General features: G+C 39.8%; 2 protein-coding genes across 2 annotated transcripts; both read left to right on the forward strand.

Annotated features, from left to right (window-relative positions):
• The first annotated feature begins 6147 nt into the window (after nt 1–6147).
• On the forward strand, nt 6148–10894 carry LOC144657881 (atrial natriuretic peptide receptor 3-like). The gene is made up of 6 exons (XM_078518238.1): nt 6148–6835; nt 7887–8188; nt 8846–8981; nt 9578–9709; nt 10389–10487; nt 10875–10894. Exons 1-6 carry the CDS (start codon nt 6148–6150, stop codon nt 10892–10894), a joined length of 1377 nt encoding a protein of 458 aa, XP_078374364.1.
• On the forward strand, nt 10179–22098 carry LOC144657348 (atrial natriuretic peptide receptor 2-like). Its single transcript, XM_078517690.1, has 17 exons — nt 10179–10487; nt 11692–11776; nt 12026–12194; nt 12866–13012; nt 13370–13447; nt 13650–13754; nt 14178–14249; nt 15779–15941; nt 16733–16885; nt 17892–18063; nt 18776–18916; nt 19406–19529; nt 19896–19964; nt 20554–20728; nt 20873–20971; nt 21739–21830; nt 21973–22098. Exons 2-17 carry the CDS (start codon nt 11757–11759, stop codon nt 22096–22098), a joined length of 1905 nt encoding a protein of 634 aa, XP_078373816.1. The 5' UTR covers nt 10179–10487; nt 11692–11756.
• Nucleotides 22099–22214: the final 116 nt, after the last annotated feature.

The raw sequence follows: 22214 nt of genomic DNA on the forward strand, positions 1-22214 counted from the left end.
CTACATTTGTCTGTTATATCATTAAAGAATTATCTGTAACTTTAAGAGACACAGCTTTCAATTCATGAAAACCAGGACTAGGTTAATTAATTAGTATTTAGATAAGTACGTGTACTTAGATTTTGAATTTTTAATAGTTAGAATCCTGATGTATTCTACCGTGTATAAAGAAGTGTAAAAAATAATCAAGATATTTCAACAGGGAGCCCACGTCACATAAAGTGGTTTTCATTGGGGCCCTGCATAAAATAAATTACAAATATTATAAAAATGATTAAGTTAATTCCCCAGTATTGATTGTGCATCCCGTACTGTGCATAATTTTACACATGATTAGCATGAGCATATTAAGAAAATGGTGGCTTTTTCTATACAGCTTGGCTCCCTGGAACCTATCATTTTTTTTTATTTTTCTAAGTCTTGCAATCACCTTTCTATAAAATAAATATGAACAAATTTGTATAATTTGTAGAAAAACAAACAAAAATCAGTACTCTTGATTATATAATTGCTGATATTGTTTGAGGAATTATGGGGTATTTTCAAGGTCTTCTTGCCCTAAACTAATACTGGGTCCCCTTCCTTTTTATTATAAAAATTAAGTTCTCTTAGGATTAACAACCAGTAAGTAGGCAGAGTTTGAGCAAAAATCTGTTGTCAGTTCTATTTCAATGAAATGGCCTTAAAAAGTAAAGGTTAAAAACTTGATGACTAAAAAGCTAAAAAATTAAGAAATGAAGGTAACTAAAAACTCACTAAATGTCTAATATGCCTTTTAAATTTAAATGTCAGAAGAGCTTTTAGCTTTGTCTGATATATAAAATGTTCCAGTCATCAGTCATTGAACGGCTTGATGAATCACTCGGTTTTGGCCCCAGGAGCGACATGTCTTGGGCCTACAAATGTTATTTCCACTTTGAGTGAAATAAATAAATAAATAAAAACCCTCGTATGGAAACTGCTCACTCCCCCTCTCCCTTCCCCCTATCCCACCTCCGGGAATATTCTACTTCCAAGAAGTTCTTGCAAATTTCCAGCTATTATTTTTACTTAGATTTTCTGACGGCGGTATTAACATTGCAAGGTATTACTGTAAAGGATGCTCTCGCAATGTTTTTTCGATGCACGTTGCCAGCTGCACCATTCTCGTCCCCATACACCACTTTCATAATGGCGGCCAATTTATTTATTCTTTTATATGTATGTTAATTAGCCCTACTGGCCTCGTTTTAGAGTAAAAATTCTTTTGAATTTTTCACATGCTGACGAGGCCAGTAGGGCTAATTAACATACATATAAAAGAATAAATAAATTGGCCGCCATTATGAAAGTGGTGTATAGCCCTTTCGTTTCTCTTAGCCGCTTGGCACGAGAAAACGGAGGGCTCTGGGGACATAGGATTTTTGAATTAATTCGAATTTTTATGATTGGCTGTTTGGAACAAAGAATTCCTAAACGGAAGTCGAAAACGTATCGACTCTCTCATACATTCTCTTGAAACATCATTACTGCATACATGAAGACCGGAAGTCCTAGAATCTAGGACCGGAAATCCTGTGTCCCCGGAGCCCTTTGTTTCCTCGTGCCAAGGCCTAGCCGGCTAAGAGAAACGAAAGGGCTATGGGGACGAGAATGCAGCTGCACGTGCCTTGTTTGACCTGCCGGCCGACCTCATTCCCAGGGCCCTCCCGGTATCTCCTCAGATGAGCGTGACCCAAACACCAAAACACGTTTTGCGTGTTTTTGTTATGTAACAAACCGTGAACATGAAACGTGACGCGACGAAATTCTGCAGTATAAAACAAAGTTCGTTTCGTGTTATATCAGTTGTAGTTCCCAGCCAAGCAAAGATAAGCCCAGATTGTTTTCTGCTCTAATGGAAAACCGCTCGATCCAGTGTAAGCCTGGAGAGGAAAGCTTGCTGAAAAGAGCCAGCCAAACACGTAGTCAAGCTCTCGACAAAAATAAATACATGGACATCGACGAATTCATGAATGTTTTGCGAGAAGTAGAGCTGATAACACCCTTTGGAAAGGTACAAGAAACAAGTCATACAGGCCTGCACCAGGTTAATTTTCAAACTCTAGAACTGCTCACTCGATCTCGAGATAAGGAACGGAACGACTTCAGAACAGGGAGAATTATTCCCCGGACTCCTACTGTTATGCAAGTACTAGAAACTGAGAGAATATTACGTGATGTACATCCGTGCAAACCGCTACCTTACTCGAAACAGCACAGTGAAAAAATTGTGGAGGATTCTGTCATGACAAACTACCTATCCTTGCTTCTAAGTCAAAACAGAACAGCGACTGGATCAAGTTGATAAATATCAGTCTGTGAATTCGTGGCAAAATTCGACGAAGGTTTCGCTCCAGTTCAACGATTACATAACGTTCCTTCCATTCGTCAGCTCGTAGGAAGCGTTTTGAATACCGTTATCCTCCCGAGAGTAAAGCATTTAACTGTGATGTTGCTTGCAAAGGATAGGAAGTATTAATAATTTTCTCTGGTGCGAACGAATTTAAGAGTCACGGAAGAATGACATTGTGGATACCCGTTGTGCTGCGTACTATGTTGTAAATTTCTTAGCCATCGTTCAGTACTGAATGTCTTTGATTTTTATTAAACTAAAGCTGGCGTTGTTGGTTATTGCATTGCAATATTTAATTAAAACTCAATCTTAGTATTACATTTTTATCCCAGTTTTCAATTTCTGCCGAGCAACAATCTTGCCTGCAAATTTCACCGTGTTCTTAATTATCTTTTGATATAGCTCACGCGTTCACTCACTCACCGGCGATCAGTTTTATGTTATGTAATTGATGTACGCCGGAGTATTTCAAATTTATGCGTGAATCTTACCAAAATTTGAATTGTTTGATCGAATTGCTTTATTGTCAACAAGCCGGTCAGATCAATAATTTGCAATCATAAAAAAGTGTAAATTATTTTGAAACAATAGTGGGTTTATGGTTGATTGTTGCTCAGCCTGTCAGCTGGTTTCGCGAAGGGCATTTTCGCCTACTCAGATTTACTAATAAACGTTGTCATAGATTTGCATTATAGAGCGGTTTTACGCTACGACTTCTTATTAGTTCTTATTTTTCCAGTTTAATTAGTAGTTCTTTTGTTTTTCTGCTCTCTGTTGTTTGTGTACCACGCAGTTACACTAAGTAGTAAGCACTATATGACACACTATTTTAAAGAACAATTTCTGTTTCACGGGCTGAGTAGAATAACTTCAAAGACGAGAACGTTTGTTTTTTTTAGCTTTATTATTCGCTTTAGTGCAAAGTCATAGACAGAAACAACTTCGTGCGGCTTGTCTCGCAGTTATATAATGACAAATAGCACGACTAAAATATTAATTTCCGGAACATTCAATTCGCCATGAGGACCCACTTCTTAACATTTGTAACTTCCCGCAATTTCGCAGCGATGCTTAAGCGCTTAAAAGTTTGGGACAAAGTTCTGGAACCTTCTCCAAAGTGAAAGAAACTGAACGTGTAAACAACAATTTCGGCAATGTTCGAACAGACCTTAATTCAATTATAACATTAGCATTGCAGGTATAGATCGCGCGAAATGATCCTTCGCGCGTGAGCAGGCACGTGAGATAGCACAGGTGAATACACTTGCCTCGTGATCTTTTGGTAACGTGAGTAGCCGGGGACGTGAATTGGATCGGAAAGCTCTCGTCTTTAAAGTTTTACAACCTCGTCTTTTTGATGAAAAGTCGATAATACGGGCCAAGAACACAATATTTGACTTCCGGTTGGCATTTGTGATTTAAAGTCGTCATTTAGCGGTGATTTAAAGTCGTCAATAGCGGTATCATTTTAATCTGAAAACTTTTTCACGGCATACCCTTAAAAAATATATCCTCCCAGTCCATTTCCATGGCCTTTCTTTCCGTGGACCTTGATTTCTTTCCGTGGGCCTTCCTTCAATCAAACCATGCTAGGGACTATGCTGAGAGAACGATTGATCCTACGCAAACGCTAGCTCGCTTATCAGGAACTTATGGTTTCGATAGCGTGAAGTTACCAGTAATATTGCTATTTCCTGGATGGGATGGTAGTCTATCGCAGGTTACTCCCCAGCATTGTCACTGGTTCTCCCAAAAAGTTCAAGAGGAGTGACTTATTAGCGAGAGGGCGGGGGATACTGTTACTTGCGTTATTAAAGGAGGGTCTGGATGGGGGGTACAAAATGTCAGTTGTCAGTTAAATTTTAGGCCATTTATCAGTTGTCAGTTAATTAACAATGAAGCTTAATTATTTTCTTCTCACGCAAAATTTAGCTAAAAAGGCACATATAATGTAAATTATATCATTAATTTATAAATTGATAAAATAATAACTTATTTTTCTCAATATTCACTTTGATGTTGAAATCATTGCAACTGGCCTTCTATAAAAGTCGTCACTCTAGATCTCCTCCACACAATACTAAAAATATTGTTGTTTTAGCGGCGGCTTTCGCCAGTGTTTAGCACTTGAGTTATAACTGAACAACTGATACGACAGAAATGTGACGTGTAACGATCGCGAACACTGAGTGGCGCCCAGAAGCAAGCTCACTCGGTTGTTCACACCGCCGCAACGCTTCAAAATTTAGTTATCCACAGGGCCACCGGAATGATCTCATAAATTATAGTACACTCAACGAAATAACTTGATCGTGATTGGACGAGAGCATTACCTATTACTCTTTCGATACTCTTCTTTCCAAAGTTGACACGAACTCTTCCGAAGCGGGCGCGAAGTCTTCCAAAAACGTCCGAAGTTAGTCCCTGGACTTCGAAGATTTCCGAAGTTGACCCAGAGTCTTTCGAAGATTTACGATGTTGGTGCGAAGACTTGCGAAGGTTTCTGAAGTTTACAGCCAAAGTGGTCTAAAGACGAACCGTTTATCATTTCCGAATCAGTGGTCATGATTCATAGTACAGAAATGTGCTCGTAACTTTGTACTATAAATTAAAAATAAAGGCTTGTGTAATTTTGAGAATTTTCAAACATCACTTGCACCTATTAATCACGAATTGCACGAGAAGGTCGTGCGATTTCCTTTATTAATTTCAAGACAAATCAGTGCCATACGCTATGTGAAATGCGTACATGGACATAAGGTAAGTTATTAACAAAACATGACACTCTAGTGTCCTGCAGCTAGGATTTAGTATAAAAACGTACATTTCTGACATTTGTTTAACGAAAAAGGTCTAACAATGTTATTTACAAAAGGTTTTGTAGGATATAAAGGACAACTTGGTCTTTTGTCAGTTGTCAGTAAAGCCCACTACAAATGTCAGTTGTCAGTAAAATTTTAGGCGATTTGTCAGTTGTCAGTTAAAATTTTGGTCATTTGTCAGTTGTCAGTTAACCCCATCCAGACCCTCTAAAAGTACTGAGATATTTGCAACTCAACACATTATATGAATAACAATTATAAAAATAGCTTCTTCCAAAAAAAATATACCTTACTGCTGACTACAGTTTCTACCCCATTTCTGACCAAAATGGTTAAACGACTTAAAATCCATTCGCCCATACTTTCGCTCCTATCAAAATCATCTAAAATCTCTACCCGGTCTATTTTAGAGCAAAACAACTTGAAAACCAAACCTTTTGGCGCCACACATACCTGTAAAGATTATGTAAGGAAGCACTCACCCTCCTGGTGTAATTTCATTTCTTAAGTTCGTTGTGCGAACAAGTTTTAAAAAAGAAAGAGAAATGTCCGCGCGCGAACTGCGCGCAACAACCTCGTTCCCAGATCTCTTTTCTTCCCGAGGTTGCATACGGGACAGAAAGATTACTTTACGAAAATAATCTCTCTGTTCCACTGGCTGTAAATGCCGCACTCCAATTTGCAGGAACGACATGATTGGCTCAAAATATTGCGGCTGTCCTTTGTAATACAGAAAAAAGGAAACCTTACCTTTACTCAGGCAGGCATTAAAGACATAAAACAATAATGATGACGTCAATGAAATTCACAGAAGGCCGCTCAATTAATTATTTCACTGCTTGTTGCTTTTAGAAAGACCATGTCGTAGGGGCAAAATGCTCTGTGTTGTGTTTTAATAATTTCTGATTGTGTGAAAGAAAAGCTTTTCTAGACTGCAGTTAGTTTCACAAAATGAGAATTTTTCTTTCGGAAATTTTCGCGGCGGGTTTGTTGCTATTATTGTCAGGCCCTTATGAAGGTAAAGGCGAGCATGGTGTCAAAGATGTGAAAATTGGAGTTTTGCTGCCAATGACCGGTTACTGGCCGATTGGCAAAACGTCTGCGTCCGCTATTACTATCGCAGTGGATAAAATAAACAAGGACCCCACGCTGCTACTGGGCTATAACATAAGTTTCATGTGGAATGATTCCATGTGCTTGGCCGCCGAAGGACTTAACCAGGCCGTGGAGTTTCGAATCTCCGGAGTTGACGCCATTATAGGAGACGGCTGTGACATTATTTGTGAACCGGCTGCTATTTTAGCGGCGTCCTGGAACCTGCCCATGATCTCCTGGGGCTGCGAATCGAGTAAGTTGTCAGAGAAGAGCATTTACCAAACGTTCGCCAGGACAGTGGGATCATTCTCCAAGATGGGCGGTCTCTTCATGTCGGTGCTCGGCTACTTCAAGTGGAAAAGTATCGGGATCATTGCGTCAACAGAGAGCATATGGCAGCTGGCAATGAGTGGTCTGATGAAGGTGTTTTTGGAGAATGATATCAATATTCGTTATATTCACACGCTCAATCCGGGGCACGTGTTGGTAACAGAGAGAGAGGAGTACAAAAGCATGTTGGCGCTCGCTAAGGAAACTGCTCGAAGTAAGTCAACCTTAACATTATTGCCAAAATGTTTCAATTTCTTCCGTAAATATAAATGTAAATGTCTTTATTTCGCTCATTAAAATACATAACAAACGTTACAGTACAAATCGTAAAAATCGCCCAAATTATTTACATATAACTTACTAAGATGTCATACTACATTGTTAAATGGCTAAATTATATTTGAACCTTATTCTGTCAAAATAACTATTCTTAAAACGTTCCGTTCCAAACTTAGTCTTTTCTAAAAAAAACCTGGCTTTTATGATGTTTTAATTGCTGTCGTTTCAAATTTTCTTTATAGTCGATCACAGCGTTGTTACCTTTCATAATCAATCGTTAATATAACAGAAAATAATTTTAACTTAACAACCCTCGCTAGTAGCTCGATTTTACTTGGAAAACTCGAAACATGCATGGTGGCTTGTTTAGCCTCGCCAGTAAACCGGTTTGTTAAAAATGACCGTGCATGAGTGTTTCCTAAGCCTGCATACAGTCGTTTCCTTTTTTTTTTTTTTAGTTAGAAAATTTGGCAGGGCCACCCAGCGGATCATTTCGGTGAATATCTTTTAAAGAAGGCTTGTTATTCCTTCGGATTCAGTTCTTTGGTGAAATGTCACCTCGAACCTTCATATTATGGGATTTCCTCGTTGGGCCCCTAATTTGGGCAAGCAAGTACTGATTTGAATGACTAAGTAAATTTAAATAAAATTAATAAAAAATCTAAACAATCTTAAGTTCCTCTCTAAGGACCTGGAATGTCAGCCTATTTTATATCAGCGTGCCTGCATTAAAGGAAAAGTTTTAATAGGGAATGAAAGGAAAACTCGCGAAGCCGACTCCTCCCCCCGATTTTACACATTTTTCTTTCTGAATTAACTCTTTGATACCGCTTTCTTGTTACAAAAATTTTAATTTATGGTTTCATTTTCAAAATTGATTAACAAACGCCCTTACTGCCATGAGCTTTTTCTCTAATCGGAAAGCCGGTAGAAAACACGCGCGGAAAAAATGGTTGTCTTACTCACAGACTATGCTTGCATTGCAGTCTTTATAATGCTGTGTTACGGCGGTGATATGCGTGCATTAATGCTCTACGCCTACGATCTGGGCATGCTCAATGGGGACTACGCTTTTCTGACTGTCAATCTGCTGCCGTCCGCTGCCATTGGCAACAACACGTTCATGGGCAATGACGGCAGAGATGCTGAGGCCGCCCTGGCGTTCAGAGGGATCTTGAGCATACATGTTAGAGAACCGACCACAGATCTATGGAGATTATTCACGAAAGATGTGCGACAGAAAATGAACGATTATCCGTTCCACATTCAGCTGGATGACCAGGAGAAGGTACTTCTTAATGGGGGTGGGGAGGGTGGGGAGAAAAGGAGGACAACCAACGGGAGGAAATTAAAAGTACACCGGACCGGGATTTTGTAGAGAGGACTATGAACGAGTGAAAGTTACAGGCGAAAAATGGTTTTTCATAGTAGATGTTAAGCGTGAGATAAATAGGCAAATAGATTTATTGTTTAGTTAAACGGAAACGTATTTTTGTTGTCGCTCTCTTTTCCGTCTTTTTGTGGTTAGAGCTCTAGACTGCAGATCGAGCGATGTGGGTTCGAGCCCTAGCCGGGGTCATCATGTTGTGTTCTTGGGCAAAATTCTCACAGTGTCTCTCTCCACCCAGTAGTATAAATAGATTCTGGCGAATTGTCGGGACAATCTGACAGAACGTTGAGGAGCAACCTGTAATAAACTAGCATCCCATCCAGGGGGAGTAGCAGTACTTCTATCCGCTACACGCGATAAAATTCGGACTTAAGCGTCGAAAGCTACGAACCACTTAAGAGGCTTTGCATTTAAAACGCAGTTTCAATATTTGAATTCAGCGGTAGAGAAGGGAACAAAAAGCTGAAAGACTGATCGACTTGTTATTATGATTATTTAATTTGTCGTCGAACGAAGTTTTGAAATCGTTTCCGGGGTGTTCTTCGTGTTTTGTAGGTTGAAGTGTACGCTGGAGCCATATACGATGCCATTTACCTGTATGCCATTGCACTGAATGAAACTTTAGCTGCTGGAGGGGACAAGAAAGATGGGCGAGCCATAGTGCACAGAATGCTAAACAAGGAGTTTGAAGGTCTGTGACCCTGTAGCAATAGCGATAATATTCTTTTACAGTAAACAATTCACCGTGCCGTCAAAGTGCACTCGATGCAATCGATTTTTTTTCATATTGTTTTGTTTTAAATTGTTTGTTTTGATTGCTTTTGGGATCGAAAACCAGGCAGCTAAGCTAGTATAGCTAGCGGATCTGGATTCTCAATTTTATTGGTCATGATAAAGGGGCTTTGTCAAGGATTTTAACAGATATATGAAAAGCCAAAATTTATATTTATGTCGTAGGAAAACTTACAATAAAAGTCCATTTTCATTAAAAATTGCTACATTAGAGCACTGAAACTGTTAACAAGCGTCTTTGGCTGCAGATAGCTAGGATGGAAATGGATTCCAACTTGAAAAATTGAGGCTAAACCGTTTAACTTGTTCCGCGCGACATAAAAAAAAATCGATATTTATAGCCGAAGTTTTATTTCTATCCACAAAATAAGGTTAATATATCTTCCTTTAGATATTCAAAGATAATGTTTTTTATGGGTTTAGTTGCCTACCACTAATTTCAAAACAGTTTAGACCAAAAATCTATTAACTGTTTTAACTGTTTTTTTTTTCTAGGTGCCTCAGGAACTGTGCGAATCGACGAATCAGGAGATCGTGATCCTGATTACTCCCTCAAGTATTACGTGAATGGTAGTTTTCAGAACATCGCCGATTACAATCACTCCACGGGTGGATTCAATTTAAGAGGTAAGTTTTTAGATGTAACGTAAAGGTCCCATTATCGTGGAAGGCGGGGCGGCCTTTATGGCTAGTGTGTTGGAACAAATTAAAAAAATGCTAGAAGGAATTAGGGTAACCTTGCAATGGACCAGCATCTTATCCCGTGATGAAAAGGATAGCAATGCTACTCCTCATTACTTTATGTGATATGATGAGCCATCTGGCTCATCAATACCCAGGAATGGAACAGACTTAAACGTAACCACTGAGAAAATCTTGGGAACAAAGTTGTCGACCATTTAGAAATTGGCTGGAATTCTTTGTATTTGAAAACGGCCATTTTAGTTATACTATCTGTAAAAGGCTAAGTTTTTCCGGCGAGCCAATGAAATTCAAAGCAAGCGTGGCAAGGGGAGCTAATTACCTACATTAGAGCGATTTTTGATTGAGTGTCGTAAAATTAAAACCAAAGTAATCATTCTGGCCCTTCACAAAGGACACAGACAATCCAGTGAACCGGCACGAAGTTTGAGAAAACTGGCGCGAGTGATTGGTTTTGGTTTTACTTCCGATTGGCGGAGAACGTGGCGCAAGTTTTTTAAACCAATCACTATGTGAAGTAAAGCAAAACAAAGCAAACGCGAATTATTTCCGGCATTCAAGTGAAAATCGTTCTGAAAAAATAACTTTATACTTTGCTTGACAGATGTCAGAGTGATTTGGGCCGGAGGTCGTACAAATCCTCCACTTGACAAACCGAAGTGTGGATGGGAGAATGAGTTGTGTATAGAACAAGACAGACACGGTAAGAAAGTGGGATCTTACATACGCGACAACTCTTCTTGCGAGATTTACAAGTCTATGCTAAAACCCCGGGCTAAAACTGGCTTTATGACATTCTCCGAATATACATTAAAAGAGATGTACGCGTTGGCCTTAGTGCTGTGGACTCTGAATCGAGTAACCCAGATTTGGCCCTGGCAGAGGGCGCTGTGTTGTGTTCATGGGCTAGATACTTTACTCTCACACATAGGCGGCGGAGTAAGGGGGTGCAGGGGCGGCTGTAGCCCCCTCGTCCTCCTCCAAAACAAAAGTTGGTGGGGAAGGGGGCTCAGCCTCTCACATTTCAGTGTCAAAAGTATCGCTTGCGCGGCATAAAATTGGTTTCTTAACACACAAATCGTTTTATCAGGATCGTGCTTGGTGGGATAATATGGTGTATGACAGATTGCGAACCTATTCTAAATTACCTTACCACATTACAGTACCAAATTACCTCTGGCATTGGCGACTTCAGAGCGCTCATTTTCTGCCCTCCGACGTCAAAAGAACAACCCAAAAAGCACCATGAAGCAAGATCGTCTTTACTGCCTAGTTATGCATTGTCACAAATCCATTACAGACAAACTGGGGGTATGCGCTTGGCTTGGAGTACGATGGGCACCCACCAAAATGGTTTCGCACAAATCGCGGGGGAGTTTAAAACATAAAAACAATACACTCGGAAAAAACAACGTAAATATAAGATTTGGCCAACCACTGACCGTTGTAATCTTGGTTGTAATGAACAAGTTTAAGGATTTTAGGGCCCAGATACAGTGGAACCTCGATATAACGAAGGGCCAAGGGTCTGGCAAAATGTGTTCGCTATATCGAGGTTCTTTTTCATATATTTTGCTATTACTGGGACGAAAAATATCGTTCGTTATATCGAGGACTTCGTTGTATAGAGGTTTGTTAAATCGAGGTTCCACTGTAGGCACCCTGGCGACAGCTGGCTGGGGGTCACCCCTGCGATCGGCTATCATTACATCTAGCTAGGGGGAGGGGGGGGGGGAGGAGAAGAGTTCTTGCTAGAGTTGCTTCTTGTCACTAAAACTGGGGAAAAGCACCGACCTGATGGGCCAATAGGCTCGAACGCAGAATTTGTTTAACCTTTTAAATTAAGAATAGTAGAAAATGGACCTCTCATTTTAATGGAATACCATGACTTTTTTATTTCATTCTAGCCACTATTCAATTAGTCAAGGTCGTGATTGGGGCGTCCACCGCTGGTGTTTTTGTGTTGGCATTTATGTTTTTTCTCATCATCAGGTAAATAATTTTCTTATAGCATGAAACCTTGTGCGGTTTTTACTTTGCAACATGGTTATTATGATTCATTTACATAGGATGAGCAATCATCCCCGTCTCTTTTATAAGGAAGTCTCTGCGCTGGGCTGCTCTCCTCGTTCTCTTACAAACCGAATCCCTGTTATCTATCTTACTTAGCGAAATTTTCTGTTTAAAACAGCGATGAGAAATGTAAAGGACAAATGATGTTATTAACTTGTTAATTTACAGGAAGCTTCGCTACGAGACAGATCTGGCACAGAACAAGTCTTGGAAGCTCCGTTATGAAGACCTGCACATTCAGGACTCTGCTGGAACAGAACCGACGGAAACTCAATCGTTGGGACTGCCGACTTTCAAGCGAGAAAAGAGGACGCCATTCGCAGCTCGTCAAATTGCAGTAACGTTCTATATTCGTTACTCTGTGTTTTAATGAAGCTAGTTAGGGTCTTCTTTCAGTGTTCCATGTAGAGATCTTTATCGAGCTCCGGAGATACACTATTTTTGTTCGTTGCATTTGAAAAGTTGTTACTGTTATCATTTATTGACGGCGCGGTGGACCCTGGGTCGAGCGCTCCAGGATGGAGGGCTGACCGGGATTTCACCGCGGTGAAACGTCTTAGCAACCTCGTTCCTTCGTCTTGGTTTCAAAAAACTCTTGTCTCCATTGTGTCACGGATTTTAGGCAAATTTAGGCATGAGAAATGAGCATCAAATTCGGTGAAATATAAAAATAAGTTCTCCAAACAGTGAAGGAACATTTCCATAACGCAACAAAGACAAAAGTAGGTACAGATTGCCAAAAGTGACAAAGATTGAAACGGATTGCGATATGGATTTCTGAAATGTTGTTGGGTTGAACAGTTTTCAAAGTTAATCTCGTTTGCTTGTAACCTTAAATTATAATAACCAGGAGACAAATTTGGCTGCAATGAAGCTATGGTTTTGTCACTTATCCAGATAAGTAATTTCTTTTTAAAAAAGAAATTTCAGAGCTAGTTTCGGTAAAACTTAATAAAGTAAACTTTTAAGTTAAAACTCAGCCGTGACACAGTCCCTTATGTCTTACAGCATACTGAAAACAATAAAGAGTTGAATGTAGACTCGATCAAAGTGAAGACTTTCAACGGTCCTCTGAATCACGATGAGCCCTCACCAGGAACCTCCAACTCGACAGCAAACCCGGAGCAAATCTTCACAACCATTGGAAACTACCAAGTAAGACATAGCTTAATTACGCTTATCTGGAGCTGGAAAGTGTAAACTACGAGCCGTCCCGGCTCTTTTCTTCTATCTCCTACCTCACTGATCGAGACGCGAGACGCGAGACGCGAGACGCGAGACGCGAGACGCGAGACGCGAGAGTAACACTGAAGAGATAAAATGAGAAGTCAGCCTGCAAATGACAGCCTGTCATACATAACACAAAATTAATTGGCTTGTCTACTTCATCTTTGCTAACTGAGTGACACAGGATGTTAAACAAATTTGATATTCATTTTCAACGTATTTCACGGTATAGGTGGATCATTGTCTACATTCTATGATTTGATTTGATTTTTTTATTTGTTTTAGGGTCGAACTGTGGCAATAAAACGCCTGAACAAGAAAAGTGTTCATTTGACTCGAGAAGTACTTATTCAGCTCAAACAGGTACATGATACAGCAAAATACCAAAACCACACATCACCGGTTTTAGACATCCCAACTTTTCTCATTAAGGAAGGGGTGTTTCATTCGCCTGATAACTAATCTACGTACGTGTTTACAAAGCTCTTCAGTAAATAGTTTTTGACCAATCAGAGTGTGAGTTAGATCAGGTTTATTTCATGACACGACTTTCTTTTTGTGTCAGGTGCGTGACATAAGCCACGAAAACCTGAATCCGTTCATCGGAGCATGCATCGAGTCACCCAACATTTTGATGGTTTGGTCATACTGCAAAAAGGGAAGCTTGCAGGTACGTACTCATCAAACTACTTAACTATAACAGTAATGGTTTTGTTTTGTTTCGATTGAAGTTGAATGTTACAAAAACACCAGAACAATGAACTAATCAGAATATAAAGTAAAACCCGGCGCTAAGCGTGAAAAAACTGGCGCCGTAAACTAAGTTAAACCAAAGCAAATCGAAACTTGTCTTACAGAGCAATTTTTTCACGTTAAATCGCTGGTTATATGTTTTTTGTAACGAGTTTTGTTTTGTTTCTTACTTTTCCTGTGCTTACTCTTGATTGGTTCATTGTTTTTTATTCGAGTTCTGATTGGCTAGCCGTTTTTATTGCTTTGAAGTCTGGTGGTTCCAGTGGGACTATTTTTTTCCAGCAACAAGCACAGGAAAACAGAATATACTGTCTAACTTTTTTTTTCTTTCTCCGAATAGGACGTTTTGGCCAACGACGAGTACAAGATTGACTATGGATTCAAATTGTCGATGGCAATCGACATAGCAGCGGTAAAATGTTTCTTCATTTGTTCTTCAAGCCCCTTCTCCTTACCAACCAATAAAAAAAACTAAGTTAAGTGATCTTTTTTGTTCGTCTCTCTTCAATAGTGAAAGGTGAACTGCCTTAGTCCATTATACTTTGTACACAACAAGAATACTGTATTTTTAAGGCCGTCACAATAGACCATTTAATTTTACTGATAGACCTGATATGCGGCCATTTTGAATTCTATTGTCTCAAATAGTTATTATGGGATGTCCAGGGGCAAATACATAGTTTACATTTGCCCACCTGAACATCCAATAATGTCCTTCAGAACAATAGATATCATAATGGCCGCCGTTAGTATCGATAAAAAGATGTATTTCTTTGCGTGGAAGGTAAATTCGAGTCCCAAGTACTCCCTGAAATCCCTGAACATCCAATAATGACCTTCAGAACAATAGATATCATAATGGCCGCCGTTAGTGTCGATAAAAAGATGTATTTCTTTGCGTGGAAGGTAAATTCGAGTCCCAAGTACTCCCTGAAATCCCTGAACATCCAATAATGACCTTCAGAACAATAGATATCATAATGGCCGCCGTTAGTATCGATAAAAAGATGTATTTCTTTGCGTGGAAGGTAAATTCGAGTCCCAAGTACTCCCTGAAATTGCTGAACATCCAATAATGCCCTTCAGAACAATAGATATCATAATGGCCGCCGTTAGTGTCGATAAAAAGATGTATTTCTTTGCGTGGAAGGTAAATTCGAGTCCCAAGTACTCCCTGAAATTGCTGAACATCCAATAATGCCCTTCAGAACAATAGATATCATAATGGCCGCCGTTAGTGTCGATAAAAAGATGTATTTCTTTGCGTGGAAGGTAAATTCGAGTCCCAAGTACTCCCTGAAATCCCTGAACATCCAATAATGACCTTCAGAACAATAGATATCATAATGGCCGCCGTTAGTGTCGATAAAAAGATGTATTCCTTTGCGTCGAAGGTAAATTCGAGTCCCAAGTACTCCCTGAAATTGCTTTAAATCAGCACAACAGGCCTTCACTTATAGAAAGTAAACCCACTTCCGTAGTGTCACGTGACTGCAACGTAGTCGAATCAAATAATACCAGCGAGACCTATGCGCCTGGATCACATATGATGTATCGCCTTGGATAGTCAGGACCTTACTAAGGGTTTCAATAATTTTTTCTTTTCAAAAACTGACGTTTTAATTCTGTTGGTTTTGTATTTCTTTCAGCGAATCAAACAAAAATACAACCAATCGCCCATGCAATTTTCCAAATCCAACTTTCAATCTAATTTGATTTTTTTTAAACTTTGTCTTGTCAAACTTAAAATTACGTTAGAGAATTATACCTGTATAAAAGTTCTATTTTCAGTGGTGACGCTAAAAGGCAGTATTCCTAATTTTCGATCATAATGTAGTTAGCTCTACTTTACTGCAGATCAGGAATTTTTTACTAGCTTGTCACGTCCAGCAATAAGCGATTACCTTATATAATTCATAATTTATTGTTACTGTATTTCAGGGAATGAAATATCTTCACAACACTGCTGTTAAATTCCATGGCAACCTAACATCCACTCGATGCGTGATTGACAGTCACTGGGTTGTCAAGATCACTGACTGGGGTTTGCATGAATTCAAGGCTGGACAGGAAAACAAGAAACATCCAAACAAGATGTATGCCGGTACGTTGATACGTGCCTATTTACTTGGTAATTGCGTTTTTATAGAGCAATTTTCGATCGAGTGTCGTAAAACCGAAACCAAAACCAAAGTAATCACTCTGGACAATCCAGTAAACCAATCAAAACGCGATGCGAATATATGTAGCCTGCATGAAGCGTGGGAAAACTTATGTGGGCACGATTGATTTTGGTTTTGCTTCTGATCAGTCCAATCACTTAGCAAAGACGATTATTTTCGTCACTCAAGTTAAAATCTCTCTTAGGCGTATTTTGGTAGAGCGCCGGACTACTGTGCGAGAGGTCTCGGGTTGTACCGGGGTCTTAAAATAAGTGAGGAGAATATGCTGCCTTTGCAATGACATCTGCAAATGGTTAGATATTCTAGTCTTCTCGGATAAGGACGATAAACCGTAGGCCCCGTCACCTGCATCTTCAGTGTTATGGTTAGCAGGGGACGTTAAAGAACCCACACACTTATCGTAATGAGTAGGGCATGGAGTTCACGGTGTTGTGGTCTGGTCTTTGCCCATCGTGCTGTGTATTGTTGAAATGCTCGGAGATATATTAGCTGTACAAGCTACTCTGAAATCTGAGGGTAATAAACATGATGATGATGATAATTTTTTTTAATGCAACTTTATTACACGCAACACTAATTACATAGGTACTACAGATAAATACATATTTACAACGGGCTATGTTTATGATGACGATGATGATGGTGGTGGTGGTGGTGGTGGTGGTGGTGGTGGGTATTCTAATTATACATTCATTTTACCGCAATGTTTCAGATCTCTTATGGACTGCACCCGAGCACATCAATATCAGCAAGATAGAGCGAGAGGGATTTTCCCAAAAAGCGGATGTATACAGCTATGGGATACTCTTGCAAGAAATGGCCACTCGATCGGAGCCTTTCAGTGGTGCAATGTTGCAACCAAAAGGTTAGTGAGTTGAGCTCAATTCTGAGTGGCGCCGCTGTAAGAAAAATGGCGATCATACATAATCATTCAACGTAAAGGTTTTAGTATTAAATTTCGCATCCTTACTGTGCAGAATTTTACGCGTTATTAGCGCGTGCACATAAACAAATTGGCGGCTTTTTGTATTTACCCACTTGAAGATGGTTTCCCATGTCCTGAAAAAAAAAATGCACGCCGCGCGAGGGCATTCAGCTGCTTTTTCAGACTTCACAAGTGCATTATTTCCTAATAGGACGAAAAGGACATAGGGAAACCATCTTCTAGTTGGTTTAGAATATATCATTAAAACGAGCACAGAACTTACAAGATTCGCCGCCGCTTACGGCAGTTACAAATGCACGCAGCATTGGTAAAGTGAAAGCTTAGTTTATTCTTTTCTTCAGTGACTTCTTCATATAAATGAACAAAGATACCATGATTTCATTCATATATCAAATTCATAGTCCTTTCTCCGACTAACAAAAGATTCTGGAAGGCTGACAAAGCCAACAAACCTAGTTGAAATATTTATGCATTTAAGTTTGGTAAGCTTATTTCTATTCAAAATTTGTATTTTTTAAGAGAAAGTTAAAATCCACCCTTGCACTAAGCAATGTGCATCTTGGGGAATGTGAACCAACAGTCTACCGGACATAAGGAGACAAGCTGAATCGGACCTAGATCGTCGCATATAATATTTCTTAGTAGACATCGTCCGCGGCGTGGTACAATTCTATAACTTCCTCTGCAATAAGACATCGAGTTATTACGAACATCCGGCGTGGTTGTCGTGGCTGAGGTGATTTTTATCCTTGGCGCTTACTCGTGCAACTGAATTATCAATGCGAAGTGAATGTACTACTTTTTTGTCTTTTATTGCGTTACCTGGGATGCACATTGCCTAGTGCAAGGGTGGATTTTAACTCTCTCTTAAAAACGATTCTAGCCGCATCTTACGTGCTGCATCTCCGCTTTGTCTCTTAAACAGTGATAATTCACCGTGTTGTGGCGCACGAAGATCCACCATTCCGACCCAACATCCCGTCCATGGAAATGAAGCCGGAATACATTGAGCTCATGGTGGATTGCTGGGATGACGATCCCGAGGAAAGGCCACATTTTTACCGCATTGTGGAGCGACTCAAGAAAATAAGCGGCAGGTACAGTGAATTGGTGCGAAGCTTATTCTCCATTGCAAAAATCAAATAAATCAATGTTCACGCAGGTAGCCAGGGCCAGTGGGGGGAGGGGTTACTCAAAAGGCTTTATACCGCCACGAGGTCCAGCCCCTTGCCCTTTTATATACCATATAAGGCTACATAACGTGAAATAAAACAACTGAAAGAGCGCAACGGGACGTCACAAAATCACCAAAATAAGCGTGGTTGGTGCTTCCTTTTAGCTACATATATCAGCTTTGTTCTGATATAGAGCGATCTTTACTGACGCCATTCTTTACATTTTGCCTCAAAAGTATACGAATGTGCGTAGACAAGGCATCATGCTATGTACAAAGTGTCTCCAGATTATTAAAGAGGTTGTGCAACTTAATTATCAGCGAAATTTTCAGCTCTTTGTGTGCAATATTCAAGGAGATATATGTGTTCAAGAATGTAAAATTTCTGGGTGGCAAAAGCGCTAATGAGCCCATACATTCTTTGTAGTATGTCAGGTTTTTAAGCCTGCGTCACGGAAAAATGTTTAATACATCGGGCTCAAATTTATAGTGAAAGTTAATCGTACCATGTACTTTCAATATTCAGAATTGATATTTTTGTATCTCGATCAGAAAGTGCAGTGCATTTGCTGATGAGACAAATTTTGCAAACAAGGATTCTCCTATTGATTTTGACTGGCTTTATTTTTTTTCAGAGGAACAAACATCATCGAGAACATGGTTACCATGATGGAAAAACACGCCAACCACTTGGAACAGCTGGTAGAGGAGCGAACCAGGCAGCTTAATGAAGAGAAAGAAAAGACCGAGAAAATCCTCTACCGATTGCTACCCCCGTAAGTAGAATTCACAAATCTGAGCAAGAAACCGGTTCCACTAGAGCGGTTTTGTAGTGACTACCATACATTAAACGAACTACGTCACGGACCGCGCATCTTGAAAAAATGGAAATTTTTTTCAAGTTTCTCATTCTTAATCAGTCACTCTTCGTCAGTTGAAACCATCCTTGGTTATTTTCAGGTTTTTATTACTCCTTTTGTGTTTTTCTAGTTAGAAAACTACTATTTTGAGGTTTCCTTCAATGTGAGAGTAATCAGAAAAAATGGCTTAAAATATCGCGACATTGCTTCTTTAAATTTACAGTACAATCTATTCTGGCCACTTACAACACAGTGACATTGTTTTTTTACAAACTACACGATAAGTTGTTGAACGGACGGCAGCAACTTGTTCTCCTTAACATCCACCTGCGCTAGCAATATATAGCGCCCGGTCATCTCAGCTATTTCTCTGTGTTTATACTAACACTATGCATTTGACTTTAGTTTGGTAGCAGACCAGTTAAAAAGTCATAACACCGTGCAGGCCGAGGGGTTTGAGGAGGTGACTATCTTCTTCAGTGACATTGTTGGTTTCACAAAGCTGGCTTCTGTTAGTAGTCCGCTGGAGGTAAGTAGTAATACAGCGGGCGCAAAATTGATGGTAAAGTACCCTTTAGCTCCCATCGTATTTTATCCCTTCCTTAGGGCCGTCTTTCCCTGAAAAAATCTTCTCGCTAAGCATGTCATCTTTGAGGCTAAAAAACCTAAACGCTTTCTGAGAATGTCAAAATTGAATTTTTACTTTATTTATCGCATTTTTTGTTCAAATTTGTTAAAGTTTTTATTTAAAATTAAAGTATTTCATCTCATGTGGATTTTAAGAAGCTGTCTGCTTTTAGAGTTACCTTAGCAAACTTTTCCGCATTTTTAATAAACAATTTAATAGCGAATTTAAATTATATGCTATTTTTCCATCTCTTTTCTTTTGTTGCAGATTGTGGACTTTTTAAACGACTTATACGTATCTTTTGATGAAATCATCAGTCGTTTTGACGTTTACAAGGTAAATTTGCTGCGTTATCGGTAAAAGAAACGCCCTTCTCAAAAGTTAACATTTTCAGTTAGTCAATGCTGTATACAGCAGGTATATGCTTGCAAATTAGTAATGACTAGGTGCTTATCTGTTTCACATCGTGTAGTTACTTAAACCGGTCCTGATTAAGCTATTGCTTCCATTTTACAGGGACTATGTCGAGGGGATTTCGCAGATTTTTGGTCTAAACTGTTCTGGGAAGTGTTAAGCAACTGTACTTTGAAAAACATTATCTTTGAACATTTAACTGAAGATATAACCTTTATTTGGGGATAGAAATCAAACTTTGGCTATAAATATTGATTTTTTGAAAGCGCATGGAAACAACTTGAAAACGTTGACTAACGTTTTCAAATTGCAACCCATTTCCATCCGAGCCTTCCACACCCAAACGCGCTTTTAAACAGTTTTAGTGCTGTAAAATAGCAATTGTTAATAAAATGGACTATTATTTTGAGGTTTCTATCGACACAAATATAAATTTTGGCTGTCCAAAAATCTGTTTAAATCCTTGACATTGTCCCTTTTTAAAAGAACATCGACTGCTAATGTCTTACAGGTGGAGACTGTCGGTGATGCGTACGTGGTTGTCAGCGGTTGCCCCAAGTTGAACGGGCTTAAACACACGAGTGAGATTGCAAGCATGGCACTGGAGCTCCTCAGTCACATGGTCGTGTTTCGCGTACGTCATCTGCCCGACCATCAACTGCAGCTGCGCATTGGCATCAACACTGGTAAGGCTTGCTGATAAGCCGTTCGTAAGCAAGTAGAACTATCAGTACAGAGTTCCTGAGTTTCCAGCCAACCTACATACTCTATAACTATCCACGTCCAGATGTAGTGAAAGAAACTAATGCACAAACACTTAACCTTTATAGGTCCAGTGGTAGCAGCCGTTGTTGGAGTGACCATGCCACGTTTCTGTCTTTATGGCCACGCAGTCAACATTGCTTCCAAAATGGAGAGCACTTCTTTGCGTAAGTATTCGCCGAATATATATCGGATCCAAGGAACGTACGCACGCCTGTATCGAACGCTTGTATGCCTTGCTATGAACTGAATGTCGATTGGTTAGTAGTTAAACCTGCGTAAACCCCTGGGATACTCCTCGGAAATTGTGTAGGGGTATACCACATCGATCTCAAGGGGTGCTATAATGGTTTTCATATTATAATACTACATGTAATTAGCCATGCCATCGTGCACGGGACAAACATCGGGAAAAAGACATGTTTGGAAGCTCGGCTTGTCCTGATATTCAAGCTGACCTGTGGGTGGCGCGGTGGCCTAGTGGGTAGCGCATTGGACTGAAGATGCATATCGAGTGGCACTGGTTTGAGCGCTTGCTGGAGTTATTGTACTCTTATCTCGAGCTCCCAATGCCTCTCTCCAGCAACTCTCCGAACTGAAAAGGACAACCTGACAAAATGCTGTCGCCGAGGGGCGGGGGGAACTTTGGTAGACTAGCATTACAACTAAGGGAGAAGCAATGCTCCTCATTTCACGTTACAGAAACTGAGATAATCTCCGAGGGCCACTTTGGTCCGTGTACCCTTTAACCCTCTTGACTTTTAACTTTAATAGTGCGAATAACGTCGTTCCAGCTTGCAGTTTCTGCTGTTGTAGGAACAGTATCCGGTTTTTTTCCATTCACACCAGAGGGTACATATAAGACGCCTTATGAATTATAACTATGATTTTTTATCACATTCTAACGAGTTCTCCTATCTAAATATTACTGTAGCTTTGCGTATCCATGTCAGCAACGAAACACATTCAAGGTTAATTGAAGTTGGAGGGTTTTATATGGAAGAAAGAGGACAAGTTCAAATTAAGGTAGGCACTTCTGACAATTCTCGAATTTTTTCAGCTGGTGTGCACATTTAGCACAGTGAAATAATCTTTTTATGATCATTTATTTATTTATTTATTTATTTATTTTTGATTTATGCCATTTTCAATGCATTTCTTTTGACAGAGGCAGGGCCTGGTGACTACCTACTGGTTGGTTGGTAAAGAAGGGTTTGATAAAGCCTTACCGGACCCCCCACTGGATGCCTCAGAGCCTCTGTTTGAGACGTTGGACGTCTACTACGCCAGTTAAAATTTTGCATAAAATTAACATGCAATGCAGTGTATTATATAAATGAACCTGCCAAAATCAAAATAAAACTCTGATTAGACTGCAGAACAGTTCAGGTTTTACCGCGAGTTGGCTGG

Source organism: Oculina patagonica, chromosome 6 (assembly GCF_052425735.1).
Source record: "Oculina patagonica isolate OP01 chromosome 6, crgOcupat, whole genome shotgun sequence".
In the NCBI taxonomy this organism is placed as follows: Eukaryota; Metazoa; Cnidaria; class Anthozoa; order Scleractinia; family Oculinidae; genus Oculina; species Oculina patagonica.

Coding starts and splice junctions, on each gene's coding strand:
- LOC144657881 (XM_078518238.1), top strand. CDS start 6,148: ATGAGAATTTTTCTTTCGGAAATTTTCGCGGCGGGTTTGTTGCTATTA. Junction 8,982..9,577: donor GCTAAACAAGGAGTTTGAAG/GTCTGTGACCCT, acceptor TTTTTTTTCTAG/GTGCCTCAGGAACTGTGCGA. Junction 9,710..10,388: donor GGGTGGATTCAATTTAAGAG/GTAAGTTTTTAG, acceptor TTTGCTTGACAG/ATGTCAGAGTGATTTGGGCC.
- LOC144657348 (XM_078517690.1), top strand. CDS start 11,757: ATGTTTTTTCTCATCATCAG. Junction 13,755..14,177: donor GCAAAAAGGGAAGCTTGCAG/GTACGTACTCAT, acceptor TTCTCCGAATAG/GACGTTTTGGCCAACGACGA. Junction 21,831..21,972: donor GAGGACAAGTTCAAATTAAG/GTAGGCACTTCT, acceptor TTCTTTTGACAG/AGGCAGGGCCTGGTGACTAC.